Below are 21071 nucleotides of genomic sequence, written 5' to 3'. Positions count from 1 at the left end.
CCTCTCAACTATGCAGATTTTCACAGAATGTCTAGATTTTTGCCCTATATTTTTGATCAATTTCTCATAAAATTGTGGTTTTCTTACAAATCATTGAGAGTTAAAGTCAGAAAATAATGACAGAAATTTGAGTTTCAGAATTCATACCTTTCAGAAAATTCATGCTAATGCAAAACCTGCTATTCTATCAATTTTCTAAGTTTGTTCATAGGTTAGTACTAAGCTAACTACCCTTGCAAGCCATTTTAAGCCTAGCCAATTATCCCTTGTGAGACTCAAACCCTGCACCTTGTGTTTGTAAGGCAAACACCTTAACCATTAGGCCACCCTCCCACCCCTATTTGTAAGAGCAATTTTTAAAATGTGTCCATATTTTTGGGCCTTCGTCCCCCATTATTGATGGCTTTGTCTAGATTTCATGCTGTAAGAGGCTGAGAGGTATGATCACCATTTCACCTATTAGCATGTCTTTGGCACGTGGGAAGAAGCTAAAGATACTAATGAAAACCTTTGCAGTCACAAGGAGGATACACAAACTCTGCACAAAAGGCACTCAAGCTGGAAACCACACCAGAGAATCAAGCACTGCGAGATAGCATTTATAGCTACTGCATTGCTGGGTCACCCTGGGAATTACTTTATTTTTTAATTAAAAACAAAAAGAAGAGTTTTTTTTTAAAATTGAGAATAGTTTGAGTTTTGTTTTGCTGAAAAAAGTATGGCAATTTCAGACAATGTTGAGGATGTTGTTGTGTAGCCATTATATGAATGCTGAATTTGTTTCAAAACATTAACTATTAGCTGAAAAACAGAAAGGTGACTGTTTTATATTAGGGTGACTCTGATGCAGCAATCAGAAGACAAAACTTTATTGCAAAATTGACTGTGTAGCAACTATGGAATTTCCGTCACAAAGTAAGGAATCTTTGCAGTATTGGATTGATCCTGGGGTCAAATCTGATAGCCTCAAATGAGAGTTGGAGGCTAACAGTCCTCAGCTACTTATTATTATGTTATACCAATGATTCATAAAACAACAAGAAACTCACCAGGATGACCAAATGTGTCTTGTAGAGATTCTCTCAGAGAATCTTTAGAGACCTGTTATAAACCCTCTTGGAATAATTTTCAACATGTGTCTGATATACTACGCACTTCTTACAATTTATGGCTGATTTACAGCTTAACAAGGAAACTGTGATGTGTATAGCAGATTTATAGTCACTGTATGTTAATATTCTACTTCAGATTGGGATACTTCCTCTAGGCATTGGCTTGTATTGGTCTAGGCCTATTCCTATATGTTTGTGGATTTGTTCTTCTTCATCTCATGAAGCTAGTACAAAGAATGTAGTTAATGATGAAATGTAGCTTCAAGGAACTGCTTTGGAAACCACTTTTGCTCCCATTTATATAAACATATAAACATTTTTCTACAAGTAGCGATGATCATAGTGTTATTTTTTATTTTATGGCTATGTGGCATTGTTACCTGGACAAGTGCTAGATAATTTTTAAATACATAACAGGTTGAAAAGCTTCCAGGGGTATTTAAAAATCACATATTTTGTTTTTACATTTTATGTTGAAGTCTGAGATATTCACAGTAGATTTTCTGGATGTTTTTATCACTAGAACAGTAGCTGGTATCATACACAACTCTTTTTAAAAAAACACCATTTTTAAAGAATGTGTTGTTTATGACTGATAGCTGTTATTTAAGCCAAATGATCAGCAATATGTCAAGGTCACACAGTTTGTCGGTGTGAAAAGAATATGCTCATCAAATGATGACTATACAGCATTGTCACATGACTAAAATATAGATTTATATGTTTGGGTATAGGCCAAGCCGGATTGAACAAACTAGGCAGGAAGTACATAGACTACCCTGAGAAGATTTATCATAGTACAAACCATGTACAACACAATTAATAATCAGGTGTAATAAAGTTTATAACCACCCATGGTAGCAACACTTCTCACATAAGACAGGTCATTAAAACTGTTTGATTTATAAGGGAGATATATTTTTGGGACAGTTGCTACCACACTTTTGTAGTTTTTCATTTAGGCAAGCTAAAACATATTATAGCATTTTAGTAAGCATAAAAACTGGTTTATTATTAACACTTGAAATTTTGCAGAAAACAATAGCTAAAGGAGTCACCCTGTCGTAACTGCAGTGTTTGTAAGAATGTAAGTAGTGCAAAAGCATTCACTTTTATCAAATGACTTGCTCACAGTCACACAGAAGGCAAATAAATGGAGGTAGAAGGAATAAACCCTGTACTACATGAAACAGCCTGTTAACATCTTAGAGTCTTAACCCCCTGTATTAACTTCCAGACTGAGTTTTCCATCTTGTTTTTATTCATCTTTCATGCATCAGGGACCTGAAGGGTGAATGAGTGTTTAATTAATAATGTACTTACAGTTACAGTCATGTTAGACACTGATTTATGCTCTAAACATATTGACTAATCAACAGGAAATATTATAGCACAGTGAATGTTCATTGCTAATTATTTAATGAGACACTTTCTTTTTATTTCTAATCTTTTAAGTGAAAAAAATCTTAGAAAGTGAAGGAAACCTCTATGATTCTGCTAAAACCCATCTGAAAAAGTTTGATTAACAAGTAAGTGTTTTTGACCAACACAAAGGTCTTCATAAGACTAAAGACAATTAAAAACATTCTCTATAATATAACCAAGCTAGCATTATACAATGTCATGTGATAAATTATACAATTAATATACTATGAATAATTGCTTATTTCCATTTGTCAAGCTTTCTATTCCTTTTTAAAACACATTTGTAGTTGACATACTCATTTATACGAGGAAAACAGTTGCATTACATTTAATTTGCCACTGTAATTCTTTAAACTCCAGTACACCCACCCTGTTTTCATTAAAATGTTGAGGTGTAAAATCTACCACATACAAAAAAAACCTTTTACATTTTTTTACAGTAACTGGCATATTTAGACAAGACATTAGCTAAACTTCTATAATCATGCTGAAAGCTGCACTTCTTAAGTTTCTTGTTTGTTTTTCCTAGGTAGATCAAACATGAAGTCACCTAAACAATAACACTACAATCATAAGTAAAATGCCCCAGAGAGCCATATGTTCTATTAATAGATGCACGACAAAATGTAGGACTGTCTGCAACATACCTGCACATTTATTACAAAAAAATGTGGATCTGGCTGCAGCAGTGTATTTTAAATTTTTATACCTTCACATTTAACAAGATGGACACCTATGTATATATAAGTTCCCATTGTAGTCTACTTGCCATAGATTAGTAATAGTGGCATTTATACTCAGCATCTTATCCACTCTTCCATATTATGTCTCTTTTGTACTCATATGAAGAATGCTAATGTTTGTTCTCACTTTTAGGAACACGGAAACATGAGAATAATACTAGACATTTGATCAGGAGGAGCATAAGATGCCTAGCCTTATATACACTTTTAAGCAGACACAAAAGTTTATTTCTCCCTTCTCAAGCACTTAATAATGTTCACCTCCCAAATCGTCCAGGATTGTACATGGTAACCCTGGTGTAAATGTGTGTCAAAACAGTTCACCCAGGATTATTGCATTCTAGTATAGCTGTTTTCTCCACTGAAAACAAAATGGCCTTCTATAAGTGTGAACTATGAAACAACCAAAAATGATACTGTTAGGGAATTTAAGTATAACATGCATGTACCTAAAGATAAGGAAGCAGTTTGTAATATTTTATAAGAGGTATTTGGTACTATTACACACTGTATGTTGAATTGTGTGAAGTACTGTTTACTAATATCAACTCTAAAAGGTCAGTAAAGCTTGGGACACTATCAAAATTAGTACCTCTTGTGGACCTCATAACATTTCAGGGTCAATGCTAAAACTATTAAAAATGCTATTACTCATACTTATTGTACTATTTAATTTTTTTCTTTAAATAATTGGTGCATTCTAGATTTGTGGAATGCATCTGCTATTATACCAACTTTTAAAACTATGGGAGATGTGATCCCTTAAATTAGTGTCCTGTAGTTCTTACAAGTGTGATAGTTAATGTCATTGAGAGGGTCTTTCTAAAGTTGCTCCCTAGAAATATAATTGAACTTATTGGTGTTAATCATCATGAAGTTGTAGGCAGTAGGTCTTGTGCTCCCAATTTGATCTACTTTAACACTAAAGTAGCAGATGCCATTCATAATAGATATCATATATTTGGATATTAAAGAAGGTATTCAGTACTGTGCTGCATAAATCTATCATCAGTTATCTAGACACCCAAGCTATTAACCCTTAATTTATTTCCTGGATTTACTTTTTGCTGTCAGACTGATTGTTTACATTGAAAGTTATTTTGAGTCCATCAAAGTTCAGTACAACAGCTTGAGGCTTCCTCCAGGACTCAAATTTAGGCCCATTTTATTCAAAATATTCATGACTTCGTTGACTAAGCAGGTATGGTATTCAAAATTTGCTGATGATGCTAAAATAAAATTTGTTATAATGTATGTGGATGAGCATTGGTGTCATCAAAGTCATTTAAATAGTTTGGCAGCTTGGACTGAAAAATACAGTCTGGAGTCTAATATTCATAAATATGTTAGCTTTACATTAAAATGATTTTCCTTATGCCATTGATGAAAGTTACTAGGATATGAGTATATTTTTTTCTGCTCTCTTAAGTAGCCAACTTTTAGTTATATGTATATTTTAAACATGATACATAGAACTACAAGCTGGCTACCTAATGAAATGATGGGACTCAAAATGTTGAGTCCTAACTTTCTGAAAAAAAAAAAGACTGGAAATGCAGAAGAGTGAATATTGAATGTTGCTGTTTTCTTTTAAATTTCTTTTTGTAGGGGTGCAAGACTTCCTACAATCCTGACATAGGGGGGAAGGCTCCCACTACCCCTAAAATTATATATACTAACTCTGCGATTGCCATACCTATGAGAAAAGATAATATTCTGACAAATAGTAAGCTCAGACCTAGTATATGTATGTCTGGATTTTCGACAATTCAGTCATCACATTTTGGGAATCACTAATGGGTTGCATTCATTCAAATAGTTACCTCAAAAGTTCAAGACAAATCAAAGTTTTGCTTACACATTATAGTTCACTTGAGAGATCTACTGCTGAATATAGAGCCTCATGTTGAATTTATTATTTGACTAATTTAAAGAATCTGGAGTATATACAACAGGCTTTCATTAGAAAGTTTGCGTGATAACATTACTGAATTGTGCATTTTGTCCAGTTAACTTTTTAAGATGCACTATCATGTTTACTGTAGTGTGCATTTTGTCCAGTTAACTTTCTAAGATGCACTATCATGTTTACTGTAGTGTGCATCTCGTCCAGTTAACTTTCTAAGATGCACTATCATGTTTACTGTAGTGTGCATCTCGTCCAGTTAACTTTCTAAGATGCACTATCATGTTTACTGTAGTGTGCATCTTGTCCAGTTAACTTTCTAAGATGCACTATCATGTTTACTGTAGTGTGCATCTCGTCCAGTTAACTTTCGAAGATGCACTATCATGTTTACTGTAGTGTGCATTTTGTCTTGCATACTGTATTTGCCTATTTGTCACAGGTCATGGCTGAAGGGGTCTTTACACCAGCTCACTTACCTGGTTAACCAATGTTAAATACAATAAATAAATAAATAACAAACTTGCGCATTATGGGTATAAATAATGATTATAGAAATACACCTTTATTCCATCAGTTATAGACATGCGACAGAATTAAAAAAATGCCTATATGGCTGTTAATGATGAATGAGTTGTGTCACTTAAACATATTAGTTTTTCATCATAGCTATGATGGCAGTAACAACTCATTTTTGTTGATTATGGAATGTCCTAAGTACAAGTTAAAGAACAGTTCATCTTATTTTAGAACTGCTAGGCTACATACTAGTTTAACATTTTGAATTGGGCCAGTGACAACACTGAATATTTTTGTAGACAGCCTATATGACTATTATGGGAATGTAAAATTATTTTTTTGTTGTTGAATGAATATAGACCCTTTAATGTCCATTTTGGTCCATGCATCTGAATATAAACTATGATTTATGATTTAATGGGGCACATATTTACATGATAGACTAACCATTTTGCTCTCTTCATTCTGATTTCATTTGTACTGTAGTATGCAATATACATCTTTTTTTCTATTTGTCATTTCCCCAAATCAAATACTGAAAAAAAAATTGGTCCATTTACATCTCTTGTTTACCAGTTTATAAATGCATTAAATATCAAAATGGCAGTATATAAAATGTTTCTACTATGTCTGCTTTATTGAAACAGTAAATGTATAAATGGTTTACAGTACCTGGAAATAACAGTGGTAAATCTTTGGGCTTGGCTGCAGTCTCACAGATTATTTCATTATTTGTTAAATTCAAAACTGCACAATTTTGTCCTAAAAAAATTAAAAGAAAAAGAAACAGGAACAACAAAACGTTATACTGTATGCAATAAAATAAAAAATAAAGCTTGCATATTATAAGCAGTTAACTGCAAAAATAATGTAAAGCAAGTGATGTTAAGTATGTTATGGAAAATGTTGTATTCTAACTCATCATTAAAATTACAAGTTCATTTCTACTCAGGCTCCATGACTGTGCAATCTAAAGAACTTTATAGACATATATAGTTACTTTATGTAAGCTACTCACCATAAAAGTAGATTATCTCTGGCATGGTAATACATGCACCAGGCAGAAATTTAAAGACCTTCAATCAACCAGTTTCCTGTCTTGTAGCAATATTATGCAGTTGCCTGGAAGGAGCTTCAGCTTTCTTGTCAACCATTATGTATTACTGCATAGCAGGTAAGGGCACATAGCATCTTCCATCTTCCTTTTGCACAAATGCTGTGAATGCTTTATTAAGCCTGAGTACCATAGTGAAGGTCATAAATGTATAGTAAATATGAGGTGCACAGTTACAAACAGCTAATTACTCTGATCTTTGAATTAGCTTTCCTTTAATACTTGGATTTGATTCCTTCAGTCTTTATTTTATATTCCTTTTAAATGGGTAAACCCACTGCACATAAGTGTCCATTTTCAGGGGCTTGCTCAGAGGCATATAGTAGGCAGCATACTGCTTCAGTGTAAACAAAAGTGCCTTAACAAGAGAAGTACTCCAGGTTCACCTAATGAGGTTAATCTTTCACAATTAACAAATATATGGTATGTATATATATATATATATATATATATATATATATATATATATAAACATACAGATATATATATATATATATATATATATATGTATATATATGTAAATCATAGTTCACAAATTAACTTTCATGCACTATAGCAATATTTAATAATCAGACGTCTAACTTATAGGAATAGAGGGGCAGTTGCTGTATCAACTCAGATACCGAGAACATATTTCATTCCATTATGATGAACTTGCCTAGTCTTCCTGGATTTTCATCCCTGATCTGCATACACTATTGCTGTCATTATTATGACCAGCTCCCTTAGAGGTTGCTTATGCACAATATTTAATCCTCAGGTATACCTAAGTTATCCACAGTAATTCTCCATGGAGAGTATATTTTTTCACAGAAGAAATGGTGGTCTCACATTTATCTGTTTTATTATATATATTATTCACGTAATAAAAATGTAGAACTAAAAGCTTCATTTGTTATTCGGCATTTAACCTGTCACGATAATCACAAACCAGATACTCAATGACTTTGACCTTAAGTAAGAAATAAAAAGCACCAGTGACAACAAAGATGCAAACTATGTATGTACCACTGTTCCAGTCAATATTAATGAATATGATGTTTAAGTGCACATGCCTTTGTAGTAATTTATATAGCTTTTTATTGGAAAACATATAAGTATGTAGTGCTTGTTACTGCTATATTTAACTTAGATCTGAAGAAGCTTTGACAAGGGTGAAGCCACTCATCTCTTAATAAACGTTTGTTTAAATAAGTAATGCAGGCTTGAATCATGCTTTCTTATTTTAATAAGAATGAAAAGAGATCCGTGACATGGATCTGACATAAAAAGTTTTGACGATGGTCTATTTTAATAATTATTATGGTGATAAGATCCGTTTTCTCTTTTTTATGCTTTTTGCTTTGTCCTTCCTTAAGGAAAATGTACACTACCCTTACAGTTGGAACAGCCCATTTCTTTGGTACTAACTATTGTTCTCTAATAATGTCTACACAAATGTGCTAAAGTTGCATTTAGCAACCATAAAGAAGATGGCAACGGTATGTTTTTTCAGTTCATGCTTCACGATGATTTAATATGCTCCTGTGAAAAGCTTTACCTGTATGTTATTCTTCAAGATACTGTTAATTTTACTTTATGTTCAATTTCTAGAACAAGTTTAAATATATAATCAAGTTTAAGCATGCAAGCACAAAGTTTGAAAGGACTGACATTTACATTTTAACATATACTACTTTCTTTTTTCTCCAACAATTTTTTTGCATAAATCCCAGAATATCCTGGCCCTTAGTTTAATTTCTGTAAAACTACATGTCTAAAAGAAGAAATTAAAATGTATGATTATGCTATATGAAGATTAAACTGGCAGAATACAAAAATGAAATAAAAAAGATCCGAAGTGTAGAGGTAGACGTAAATACATAAAGTACATGTAAAAACTCTGAGGAAAAGCACACACAAGTGCATACTGTATAATGCAAAACAGACAGAAATAAATCAGAACTAGGAGACTAACAAAGAAGTATAAAGACAGAAATGCTCATAGATTTGTGTGTCAATTAACATCTTTATTGAATATGTCCATAATCGGTTGAACTCTAGGTCTTTATTAAAATCTGTGACCACATGGGTATGTGCTTACAATGTTATGGAGCATTAATAATATTCAGATACTTCCAAACAGACAGTAGTACAAATAAAACAAATGAAAATATAGCACAAACAAAAAAAAATGCCCTATAATGGAAGGCTTGTCTATTTATCTCCCTTATATCAAAACCACTGGGACCTATTCAAATAATCACGACAAAAGAAGACTTCAGGAGATAATGTTTGTTTACTTGCAGAAAGTTATAACTTATTTCAAGGAGTAAGCAAGTTCAAGGACTACTGCGTAAAGATCAAGACAGAAGACTCATCTCTCCAGCAGATCAGTTTCACTACTGGACAGTGTAAAGGCACTGAAAGAGGAAAAAGGTTGAGAAGTAGAAAAAAGAATGAAAGTAATAAAGCCTCAAATGTAATAATAACTTAAAACAAAACAAATTGGATCAAAATATGTTTAGACTTTAAGCAGGCCAAGAGAGCATCCAGATAGACAAACACATATATAGAGGATTATGATTGGGTCTCCGATCATTACTGTCTTATGTGTTCGAGACTTAGACACCAGGAAAATCTCTCGAGAGGTGAATCTTGACACACGTCAAGAACACATAATAATATATTATGATCAGAGATCCAATCATAATTATTTGTAGTGCATGGAGATTTATCTGCTCCATATGCTACTAGTTACGCAAAATTAAAAAACAAAGCATGATGTCTTGTTCTGGTAAGGCAGTGGGGAATTGCCCTTACGTATTCCCTGTAAGGGAAGCAGTCTGAATCAAAATAGTCGCTGTAATAAAGCAGACCGCAGGCAGAAACAGGAGTTGAAATTAGGTCGTTTCTTGATTTGCTCTTGCTGTTTACTGGCTGGTACTGTCAGCTTTTACTTCCAGATGTGATGTTAACAGCTTGTAGGGAATTGTTATTATTGATATGCACCCTTCTAAGCATTGTTAAGATTGGGTCTCACACTAGACTAGCACTGTACCAGGATGTAATTTAACTGCTACTGAAGCATAGTCTTGGCATTTCATGCATTACAAGCCAATAACAGATGATATTATAGCATAATTGAATAAACCAGTAGCATTAGCAAAACTAGATTTAAAAAGTTAGGGTAGCTTCGGTCTTATTTACACTATGGCAGCAGAAGCCTTAGAACATTCCCATACAGCTAGCCCTTCTGTGTTACAAAAGGCATACACCTGAAATAAAATCAGCAGCTAGAATATTTTAAAACATAATGCAATATTGCTGCAAGGGATCTTGAATGTCAGAAACTATGTAACTTCATAATCTGTGGAAGGAAAATAGGAACATGACACCACAGTCTACTAAAAGTTGCGTAACCTTTCAGGAGGGTTAAGCTTGATTAGTGGCTAAAACAAATAATGACATGACAGAGAGGATGAGCATGCCTAGCCTGAAAGCCCTAGTAGAGTGCAGGACTCAGTGGACTTAGGAGGGTGAACTGGGAGGGGAATTAAGATATGTAAAAGTCCTTAACAGGTGTTATATGACAGCCTCACTTGGCCCGTTCCACTCCACAGTGTGGCAGCTGTGCCCTCCCACCCAGCCCTGGCATATAGTCAGCCTCAATCCATATATAAGGTACTTTTCTTGATGGTACATCCTCTTTGTGTGGTTCCCACTTGAGAGCCTGCTGGTTTTATAGGTGAATGGGTGAAACTAGGCTAATGACTACTGGGGCCTTTTTCAGGCTAGCTATGCATCCAAAATTGCTAACAAGTTCTGGTACTCTTGACAATTGTAAGCAGGGGCTTCTGAAATGAAATATTTACAAGCAGGAGTCTAGGAGATGAAACATTTGCAATTTCCTGCTCCTCATCCAAATATACAAGTTACACAAACTAAGTTAGGGAGGAAATCTGCTTCACATGGATGGGGAGTCTGTTCCAAAGAAGGGGTAGTCTCTGAGATATATACCTTTCTCTCCAGCATGTCCTATTTATGTCACAGGCAAGGTTTAAGTCTTTAGAATGGGTAAGTCTGACGCTGTTTGATTTGCAGATATGTAGGAGGTCTGACAGGGTGAAGTCTGACAATGTTTTTTATGCCAAGCATAAATCTCCACTCAACAGCCTGTAGGTGACAGAATACAAGGATAGGGCTTTGAGGTGGTCTGCATAGGATATCTTGAATTCTTTTAGAGAGGAACCTCTGTGGATGTTCCAATTGTTGTATGTGCCTGGTTAGGTACATACCAAGGGGGTGTTGTACTCAATGATAGGTCTGATGAATGCCAAATACAGTGGAATAATGACCTCCTTGGACCTAGATGCCATACCTTTGTTTATAAGTTGCCCAGTATTGAATGATTTCCTCACTACTCTAGACACATGATGGTCAAAGACTAGATTACTGTCAATGTTAGTACCCAAATCCCTAACTCATGGGTCTTCTCTTAGGGGGCGTGTTGTCAGTATGATAGTTACCAGGGTTGGATAACTTTCCAAAAGACATTATTATGCATTTCTTGGCATTTAGTTTTAGTCCATCTCTTCGACACAAGTTTTTTGCCTGTGACAGCCCTTCTTGGAGAACATTAGTGTCAATGGGCAAGTCTATGGCTGCTCCTATTTTGCAAAAATATGCAAAAAAAAAGTTGGGGCTTGGAATGATGATGTTTGACTTACAGACACAAAGTACCGTGCTTGATTCTCACCTTTGGAAGGAAATTGATTAGGCTTAGAATAGCCTTTTCAGGAACCTAGTCTAGTAATTAGCTATGGATTTAGAGTTGGTGGTTGGTGTAATGGTTAAGGTGTTTACTTCACAGTCATAAGGTACAGGGTTTGATTCACACCTTTGAAAGAGAAATTGGCTAGGTGTAAAATGGCCCATAAGGGCAGCTAGCCTATTACTTATGAACCTAAATTTGGTCAGTCAGAGGCCCTTGATGTTGGCCTTGACTTCAGAGAAGTAGATATCAAAAAGAAGCAGTCCCAGGACTAATCCCAGTGGGATTCTGCTGGTGACTACCCTCTTTGTAGAGGTGGACTCCCCAATTCTAACTTCCTGAGTCCTGTTTGTGAGCCAGCTGGCTATTCATCCAGTGACATAAGGATTTATACCCAAGTGAGTAGGCATGATCGTGATACAGTGAGGATAGGGAAATGTACCCTTTTCTTTACTGTATTGTGATCTCAGAGTTGGTATATATAATTTGGAGGGGGGGTGCAGGGGGGCTTGCTTCTGCATAAATGTAAAAACAAGTAGATTTTTGTGTGAGGGGTTGTTTATTTTTTTGTTTGTTTGTTTTTTTTTGGATGTTGGAGTTTTTGAAAATTCAATCATATAGTCTCGTCTGTATGAATTTCGAGTTCCTGAAAACTTGATCATCTGACATAGATCCATTTATATATATATATATATATATATATATATATATATATATATATATTGAGGATGTCTATTATCAGGAAGTGGGGAACCTATTTATTTACTTAATTTATTTACTTATTTTCCCTTGTTTACTAGGAAAGTCTATCTGGTCAAGCCTCTATTCATCAGAAGCCCAAAGAGAAAAACTCCACTCCACATAAAATACATAACAGTAAAACAAACCATATAATGCTCAGGACTGTATATACCTTAACAGGTGATCACAATGTTACATACAATATGTGATATTTTCAGCATACTATGCCCATACGCAGTCACTGAACATACTATATACAGCATGTAAAACTTACACACATCAGTACAATATTCAGCATTATTTTACAGAGTACATAATTGCTTTTACTGCAATTTTAGCACACCAATAGTAAATAAGGCATATGCAGATTTTATCCAAACAGTTAAATTCACTTGAAATATGTAACCATTAGATGACCATAGCTAAAGTGTGAGAATTTCATGAAATTTGTTTAATTTAAATGTATTTGGAGGGGGCTGGGATTTAGTAATGTGTTTCATAGAAGGGCAGGACTGTTTTATTGTAAGATATGTGTAGCTCAGAATGTATGTGCTGTATCTTTATGAAGCATATCAAGGACTGAACATGCACATATAAATACCGGGTGCGTGCTATTCCCAGTGCCATTTTGAGAGTGCAGCCAGAGAGTGAGCATGTATGATTGCAGTAGTTAAGTTAATTTGTATATAAGTTACTTAAGTTAAAGTAAGTAATCTTCTATTGTGATGTTTGTATATAATAAAGCTGTTCAAACAGAACACACGAAGACTCTTCTATTGTGTTCAAAGTAGAAGAGTGACATTGTGTCAGAACCGGGATTCCAGAGAATGATATTTGGAGCCACGAGGTGCAGAGATAACAGTGAAGGTAAACGAAGAGAAACAAGCATGAAAAAGAGCCAGAAAAGGATCAAAGGTAATGAGAATTCGCATGATCTGCTTATTTTATAAAAAAGATAAAAGAGTATCACAAGGGCACAAACCACATTATTAAACAAGAGGGAGGCAAAAAAGGTTTGTTAACTAAGTGAAACGTTTAAGATTAAGATATTTGATAAAATGATTAGCAGAAAAGGAAATTGAGTATGTTTAAAGCAAAATAAATGTGTTTGAGGCAAAAACAGACATGTTTAGAGTAAAATAAGCACAAAAAAGTGCAACAGGCATGAAAACAGATTAAACGAGTAAAAAGGGCACATAAAGCATAAATAAAGTAAGGTGGCTGCATGTTTTGGCAAAGCTCTGTGTTTTGGCATAACTACAACTTTGTATTGTATCAAGGGTATAACTAGAGTTATTCAAAGTATTTCAAAGTGTGTAAAATGCTTACAGTGTGTGCTTATTACTGTGCATGTATTCTGAAGAGTTATCTGTGTGCCAAAGGCAACTATTTCATGAAGTACAGTCAACGTATAGCCATTTTGAAAAGTTTCTTGTGCTGGGTGTGTCTATTCGCAAAGTGCCGCCATTACAGAGTTTTTCTTGCACTGTAAAGAATTGCTTAGCAAGGTACCACCATTTTGGGAGAAATTTTAGTGTTCTGGGTACTGTTTATTTACAAAGTGCAATTACTTTGAAATGTTACTGACTCTGAGCTTCTTCTGCCCAGTTTGTTCATATTGTGCAGTTATTTGAAATGCTTCTTACACTGATAAGATGTGATTTCTTGCAGTAAAGTTAATTTCAAGAGTATTATAGTGCCTGAGAGACTTATTTCGCAAAGTTCAGTTATACAGAGGCTTGTTGTGCTATTGGGCAAAGTCAAAAATGTTGGCATTAATTTCTGGCATATGTGTATGTTTTCATGCTTATTTGCAAAACCCTTCACTGGTATGTGTCAATATGGCAGATGGATCTTGAAAGCCCTTATCACTTGTATTTGATCAGAATATTGCAGAAAATTAGAAAATATTTGAGCAAGAGTATGATATTTTTATACAAGCAGCTTATTCATCTTATCATTAACAGAGACATTGGGAACCTCCAGACACTGGACCCTACCCAATACAACTTTGTTAAAGCAAGATCTTGCCTCCTAAACCTAGTTGACTTCTTTGAAACAGTTACTAATGCCATAGATGAGGGAAAGGTAGTCCACACAGCCTACCTGGACCTCGCAAAGGCCTTTGACACCATTCCCTACTCTGGCATTATAGATAAGCTTACCAGCTTGAACATTAACCCCAATGTCATGAGATGTGGAAATAATCAAGCCGTAGCTCCACAGCTGTAACAGAATCACTTTCACAATGCTTTCAGCAGAATAAATCAAACCTTTCAGTCCAGTTAGAAAGAACAAATTCCACCAGGAGAGGAAATGTAATTTTCAAAGACCATTCGGTCCTATTTTATTAAAAGTTAAAAGCTCAAAAGCGAGCATATGTAGAACTCAAAAATTCAAAATTCAAAAATTTGTGGCTTGTATCTGATTCAAAGGTTAAAACCTTAATATAGAATAAAAGTTCCTTTTTGGCAGATATTTACCACAATAGCACACAGGGTCACAAGCCACAAAATCTTTAACTGCTGCGGATCTTCCCCGCAAGGAATAAATCAATTGCTAAAGCTGCAAATATTATAAATAGAGCTTCCACGCTGTCAAGGGCTGAGTGCGGCTCGAATGCCTTGCAATACGTAGGTGTAAAACATTCCTATAGGTAATATTAGCTAGTTCAGCTACCTGTAAAGTCCCAAAATAACTCGATAAGCGCTCTAGGTAAAACCTTCTTCAGATCATATCAAACAGGGACTCAATCTTTTCCTTTTAACAAAAATCTCAGCCAGTAAGCTTCCAATTACCAGATGGCGCCTTTTTTTTCAAAGAAAGTTACAGCCAATGTTCTTACTATTGGTGCAACACATCTTCTCTTTACGTAATACTAGGTCTCCTAGTATTTAAAATAGGCTTTAAAGGTATAACAGCATTCAAACCTGGAGGGCAGTCCGCTCGTAAATTAATAATCCACCTTGTTTCACATAATTCACTATTATTAGTAATGTCTCCTCACTTGATCTTACTATGAATCTGATCAATGGCTCTGAAGTTAAAACTATGGTTTGGAAAGTTCTTAATGTGAACTGCTAGTGCATTGTGTATATCTGCCTTGCGTATATCATTCAAATGTCGCAGTATCCTTTTTTTAAAAATCTGGTTTGTTTTTCCAACATAGAATGAAGTGCAATTTCTGCAAGTTGCCAAATAAACTATGTTCTTGGTAGTACAGGTCACTTTGCATTCAAAAATATATTCACGATGTGTATTTGGATGTCTAAAAACATTACTTTTATCTATATGTCCACAGGCCATGCAATTGCCACACGGAAAAGTCCCTTTTCTTCCTGTTGAAATAGATTTTCCAAAACCATCCTTAGTACATAAAAGCCTTTTGATATTTTTTCTATTTTTGTAACCATAACATGGTGTTTCACCCACTATTTTGCAAAGATTAGAATCTTGAGTTAAAATCAGCCAGAATTTTGAAATGATCTCCTTAACTTGTTTATTATCTGTGCTAAATGTTAGCATTAATCTTGCAGGTTGCACATTCATATTCGTGTCTTGTTCAGTAGACACTGCAGATTTACTACAGGAGTTTCTGACTAAGGAGAGACAATATATTCTCAGCCCCACAAACCCATGGTTTTACTGTGTCAAATTCTTTGGCCGTTTTGTAGATGATCTATTTTTATTGTGGGAAGGTAATGAGATACAGTTTGAACAATTCTTGCAATATCTAAATGGAACTACTTCATTTTTGAAACTGATAAGTGAACATTCACGACATCAAATCAGTTTTCTTGATGTCTGCATCAACAGGAATGATGCAGGTGATTTAGAGACATCTTTATTTAGGAAGACAACTTGGAGGAACCATTACCTCCATAGGAACAGCATGCATCCAAGACATATTACTAAAAATATAATGAAAAACGAAATTTCGAGAATTACTAAAAGATGCTCAAGGAAGGAGGTTATCCAGCAGGAAACTATGGATTTGAAGGAGCGTCTTTTAAGACATGGATATTCTGAACAAGAGACTGCCCAAACATTAAGCAATTTCCAGAATAAAGAAATGAATGATGCCTTAGTCAGAAACTCCTGTAGTAAATTTGCCTTTTTTGCCTTCTAAAAGTTGAAATGTCATTTCTCAGTCCATGGTATTCCACACAAAGCTATTTCTGATAATGGTACTCAATTTACTAGTCAGTTATTTCAGAAATTTGAAATAGAATGGGACTTTGTACATGTTACTAGCAGTCCTGAATATCAACAGTCAAATTGGCTAGCTGAATGTACAGTGCAGATTGCAAAGCAATTACTTGAAAGATCAAAGCGTGACAATACAAACTGTGAATTTACTTAATCTCAGAAACATACTGCATGACGATATGCTTGGCTCACCTGCTCAAAGACTTCTATCCAGGCAAACCAAAATGACTCTACCTATTAGTTCTACTTTATCGAGGCCTAAAGCTAAGAAAAACAGAACCATCAAGGCTCAATTATTCAAGAAATATTCTATCCAGAAGTCCAGTTATGATAAATTGAGCAGATGTCTTCGTCTGTTGAGGGAAGGAGAGAGTGAGGATACAACTAGAGAAAGCTTTTGACTGGATTGGTCAAGTTACAGGTATATGTGCTGAGCCAAGATCCTACCTTGTAGAATCTGAAGATGTGGAGTACAAGAGAAATCACAGACATCTTCCTGTGCCAGAATCATCATCGTAGCATTGTTCCTGTGATACAGACTCCATATCTCAGAGCGAACCAAACATTGTTCCCAACCCATAGTGTGTTTCAACCTCTACTTCCATTCCTGAAGATGTTCCAAATACTCCCAAGGTTGAGCATTCTGTAGAGATGGCTCCTGTTGCTAAACCTAATTCCCAGTTTTATGTCACACGATATTGTCGAATTTTCAGGCCCGGTGTAAAATACACAGCAACATGGACGTAACTGTATATGTGTACCTAGACTTGTATAATTGCATGACAAAGAACTACTTGCATTATCTCCATGCCAAATAGATTCATAACTTTGCATGATCTATTTCTCAAAGATGGAGGATTTAGATCAGATGCATATCGAGGACTGAACATTCCCATATAAATACCTGGCACATGCTATTCCCAGTGCCATTTTGAGAGTGCAGCCAGAGAGTTACCATGTATGATTGCAGTAGTTAGTTTGTATATAAATTACTTAAGTCAAAGTCAGTAAACTTCTATCGTGATGTGTTTTCATATAATAAAGCTGCTTGAACAGAACCCACGAAGACTCTTCTATTGTGGCCAGTAGGAGAGCGACAGTATGATTTAATTGGGATTGTAAATTATAGATGGAGTAAGATTTAGAGTAAGAAGTGGTCTCACTAATGGGCTGTTACAAGTGTAAGAACATTTTCTTGTACATATTCAAATAGATTTTAAATTCTACCTAAGATGAAATATTCTTGATATCTGCTAGGATCTAGTTCCATAGTTTAGCAACATATACAAAGTACAGACAGTCACCATTATGATTTCTTGCCACAAGAATGTTGTAGACACAATATTATGATCTGAACCCCAGCTACACCACTACAGGCTGTACCTACACTTAAGACAACAAACATTAAAAGTAATTTAAACTAGACCAATGAGCAGCCTTATTATAGGCAATCACCCACTCTCTTACAGCTACCTGCTTCAGGGACACCTTACCAAAAGGTGTTAAAGGGCCATACCTCAAAATAGAACTATACTGAGTGCAAGTAAAATCCTCCAAATCAGCATTTCTACTGGTAAAGAAACATGCTAAAACACCTTCCATAACTTCAAACATATTTTTACTTCTTTAAACAAACTGCCAGGATACCAAATTATGACCTTCAACAAGTCCAAAGACCAAATCATTCAACAAGTCAAATTCTTATTTTTAAATATCTCCAGTCCTAGTTTGATGTCAGATAACACCCACCATATATGCTCAATGACAAAGTAAAAGAATCACTTTCTCCATCTGTCTGTCTGTGAGGCCTTATATCTCTAAATGTAGACTCTGGGTAAAGAATGTTGTTAAGCACCAAATACCTAACAAACCCAGTAATGACTTTTTTTGCTCACTTTGGGCACTGTGTTTTTTAACTTGCAGACTGAGGAACCTAAAAGACTTTTCTACACTGCTAGCTTTCTCATTCAGCCCTATGACAGAATCCAGTGTATCACATTTTTTCCTAACATAACCTGGAAATGATACTTTTTAGTGCACTCAGCAGTCTATGGTGCACAACACGCATTGGGCATTTAACTATAATATCTTCTATAGTATCCTCCTCAAAAATCCCTCTGCTGCCTGGTTCCAAGTCATGTTTCGAAAGATGTACTTATTCTTATCACTAAAAGCTACTCAGGGAAACCTACCTCCCTAAGTATGTATCAAATGCTAGTGTTGTTCCACAGTTATCAAAAATATGGTTAGGGCCCTTGGAATACATTGCTGACTTGATAAGGGCAGTGAAAGCCATTTTTGTTTACTGTTAGTGGTCTACAGAGCCTAAGCAGGAGGAACAGGGTTATGAGGCTGAGCAGGAAGTTAAACTAGCAACTAACTAATGTTTTTACAGAAAATTAAGTTACTCCACGAGAGGAATAAGAAGATGATATGTTGCTTAGTGGCATCATAGGCAGTTACTAGGTTTGCAGTCCAGGGAACCATTGGGGAGCCTAGCCCAAATTCCCAGCCACCTCAAAGCACTATTTAGTTAAGTGACTTGCTCAGGGTCACACCATATGTAAATAAGGGTTGAGAGAATCAAACCCTGTACAATGGGAACTACAGTTCACAGCCTTAACTTTCTCCTCTGACTGCCACATTAACAAAAGCTAAATGGTTAGAGTATGGTCACAGGAATAGTTTTTGACTTGCTCACTTTAGAGTGCTTGAGACTTTGGAACATTCTTTGGGTAGATATGGTTTTCTTAGGAGGCTTTATTGTCAAATTATTTAAATGGTGGATCACTTCTGATCAAGGTGATAAGTGACAGTCTAAACCAGGTTAATGCACTTGTGGAAGTGATGAGTGACAGTCTGACCCAGGTAAATGTGTTTGTAGAGGTGCTAAGTGATAGTCTGACTCAGGTCAATATGTTTGTAGATTGGAAACTGGAATTAAGGGCTGGCTGGCACCTTATTCAGGGACTAGAAGATGCAATCACTATGCTATTTCATAGATGAGGGGCCCCAGTGGTTAAGTTTACAAAGCATTTTCTTAAGACAGGGTGGAAAGATGAAGGCATTTTTAAGGGAAAAATGGAGTCTATAATTTGTACACTATTGAATGGGATATGGGAGATGGTCCTAGATAGACAGCCAATAGTATTCAGGAAATGTAAGCTTGTTGAAAAAATGTAGACCCTCCAGTCACCGTCTCTGATTTTGTACTACTTGAAATGTATCCAACAACCAAAACCATAGTCCCAGAACTGATATAAAAAAGCAACTAAATCAAGAAAAAACATCACTTGTCAACAATACAGTCCTGTGGATGTTTTAAGACAAAGCACTAAATTAAAATAATTTTGTTGGTAACCACTTGAAATGTGCTTAAGACAGGAAGGAGATGCTTACTAAGAGTTACATTATCACACTGATTTTTTAGGGAAGAGCTTAAAATGGATGGCAGAAACAGGACTGCAGATATAATGAAGTTAGATTTAGCTTGGAGATTAAAGACTCTGGATATAATCTAAATCAAGGCCTTCAGACAAGCAGGAATGATATCAGTTAAGTTAAGCTAAGATGCCTTCAAGAAGTCCAAACCTAAGAGTAAGGAGGAGCTGTAAGAGTTAGGAAGGCAGAGTCAAAACATGCAAGACCTACAAGATTCAGATGGAAACCTATGGACTAGTTAAAATAGACTCTGAAGGGTGTTCAAAGGCCATGATGTGGTTGCCACTCAGTCTGAGGTTTCATATGGTGCAGAGACAGGTTCTTTAAGTGAGCCATCTGGATGCAGGTAAGAAAGCAGAAAGGCCTGGAAAGGTTTTGATGCTCTTCTGAACGTATTATGCAGAATTATCAATGATGGCAGGAATTCATACTTTTGACAGTATAGTAGTGCTAGGTGTGCTTATAACAGAATTCTGAAGTGGTGTACCTTTTGTTAAAATTAAGCCCCATCTCAGCTGTCTATGACCTGCTTCCATTCAAAGCCAGGAACTGCACTGCTTACTGACAGTACAATAGTGCTTGGTACATTTATGATAAATGTTGCACCTTCCCTTCTGTTAAGTTCATGTTGCACCACAGTGGCCTAGGACCCACCCCATCAAGATCCAGTAAATGCATTGCCTTCTAAAAGTACAACAGTGCTAAGAACATTTGTAAGAGAAGCTACAAGTGCTTTCCTTTCTTTTAAACTTAACCTGTACCTCAGCTGCCCATGAACCAAAACCACCAAGAGATGGGACCTTTGTTGCCTTCTGACAGTACAACAGCATTAGGTGCATTTATGGTAAATGCTGCAAGTGCCTCATGCTGCACCAGGGGCACCTATGAAAGGAATGTGAATGTTAGTCAAAGGATTATATATCAGCTGAAGGCAGTGTGATAAGTAAATCTCTAAAAGCCACTTTCAGTGACTAGGAGGTGTTGCAAATTCTCTACTATTGTACAACCATGAAGTTGGAATATATAAGTCCGAGGTGTCGGAGGGGTGTCTCTCACAACAAGGGGAGGGGACATGGGGGCTTGCCTGCTTGCCTGCTGGCAACAAGGC

General features: G+C 35.6%; 1 protein-coding gene across 1 annotated transcript in view; it reads right to left on the bottom strand.

Annotated features, from left to right (window-relative positions):
- PKHD1L1 (PKHD1 like 1) overlaps positions 1-21071 on the bottom strand; it is a 1597738-nt gene that overhangs the window by 1360022 nt on the left and 216645 nt on the right. Inside the window, exon 14 of the mRNA XM_044066249.1 lies at positions 6378-6467. Coding sequence (XP_043922184.1) covers positions 6378-6467 — 90 coding nt within the window. The remainder of the gene's footprint in view (positions 1-6377; positions 6468-21071) is intronic.

The sequence above is a fragment of the Protopterus annectens genome, chromosome 3.part1 (assembly GCF_019279795.1).
Source record: "Protopterus annectens isolate FY-2018-M chromosome 3.part1, PAN1.0, whole genome shotgun sequence".
Lineage (NCBI taxonomy): Eukaryota > Metazoa > Chordata > Ceratodontiformes > Protopteridae > Protopterus > Protopterus annectens.
Note: the sequence above shows the minus strand (reverse complement) of the source record. Positions and strands in the feature narration are given on the sequence as shown.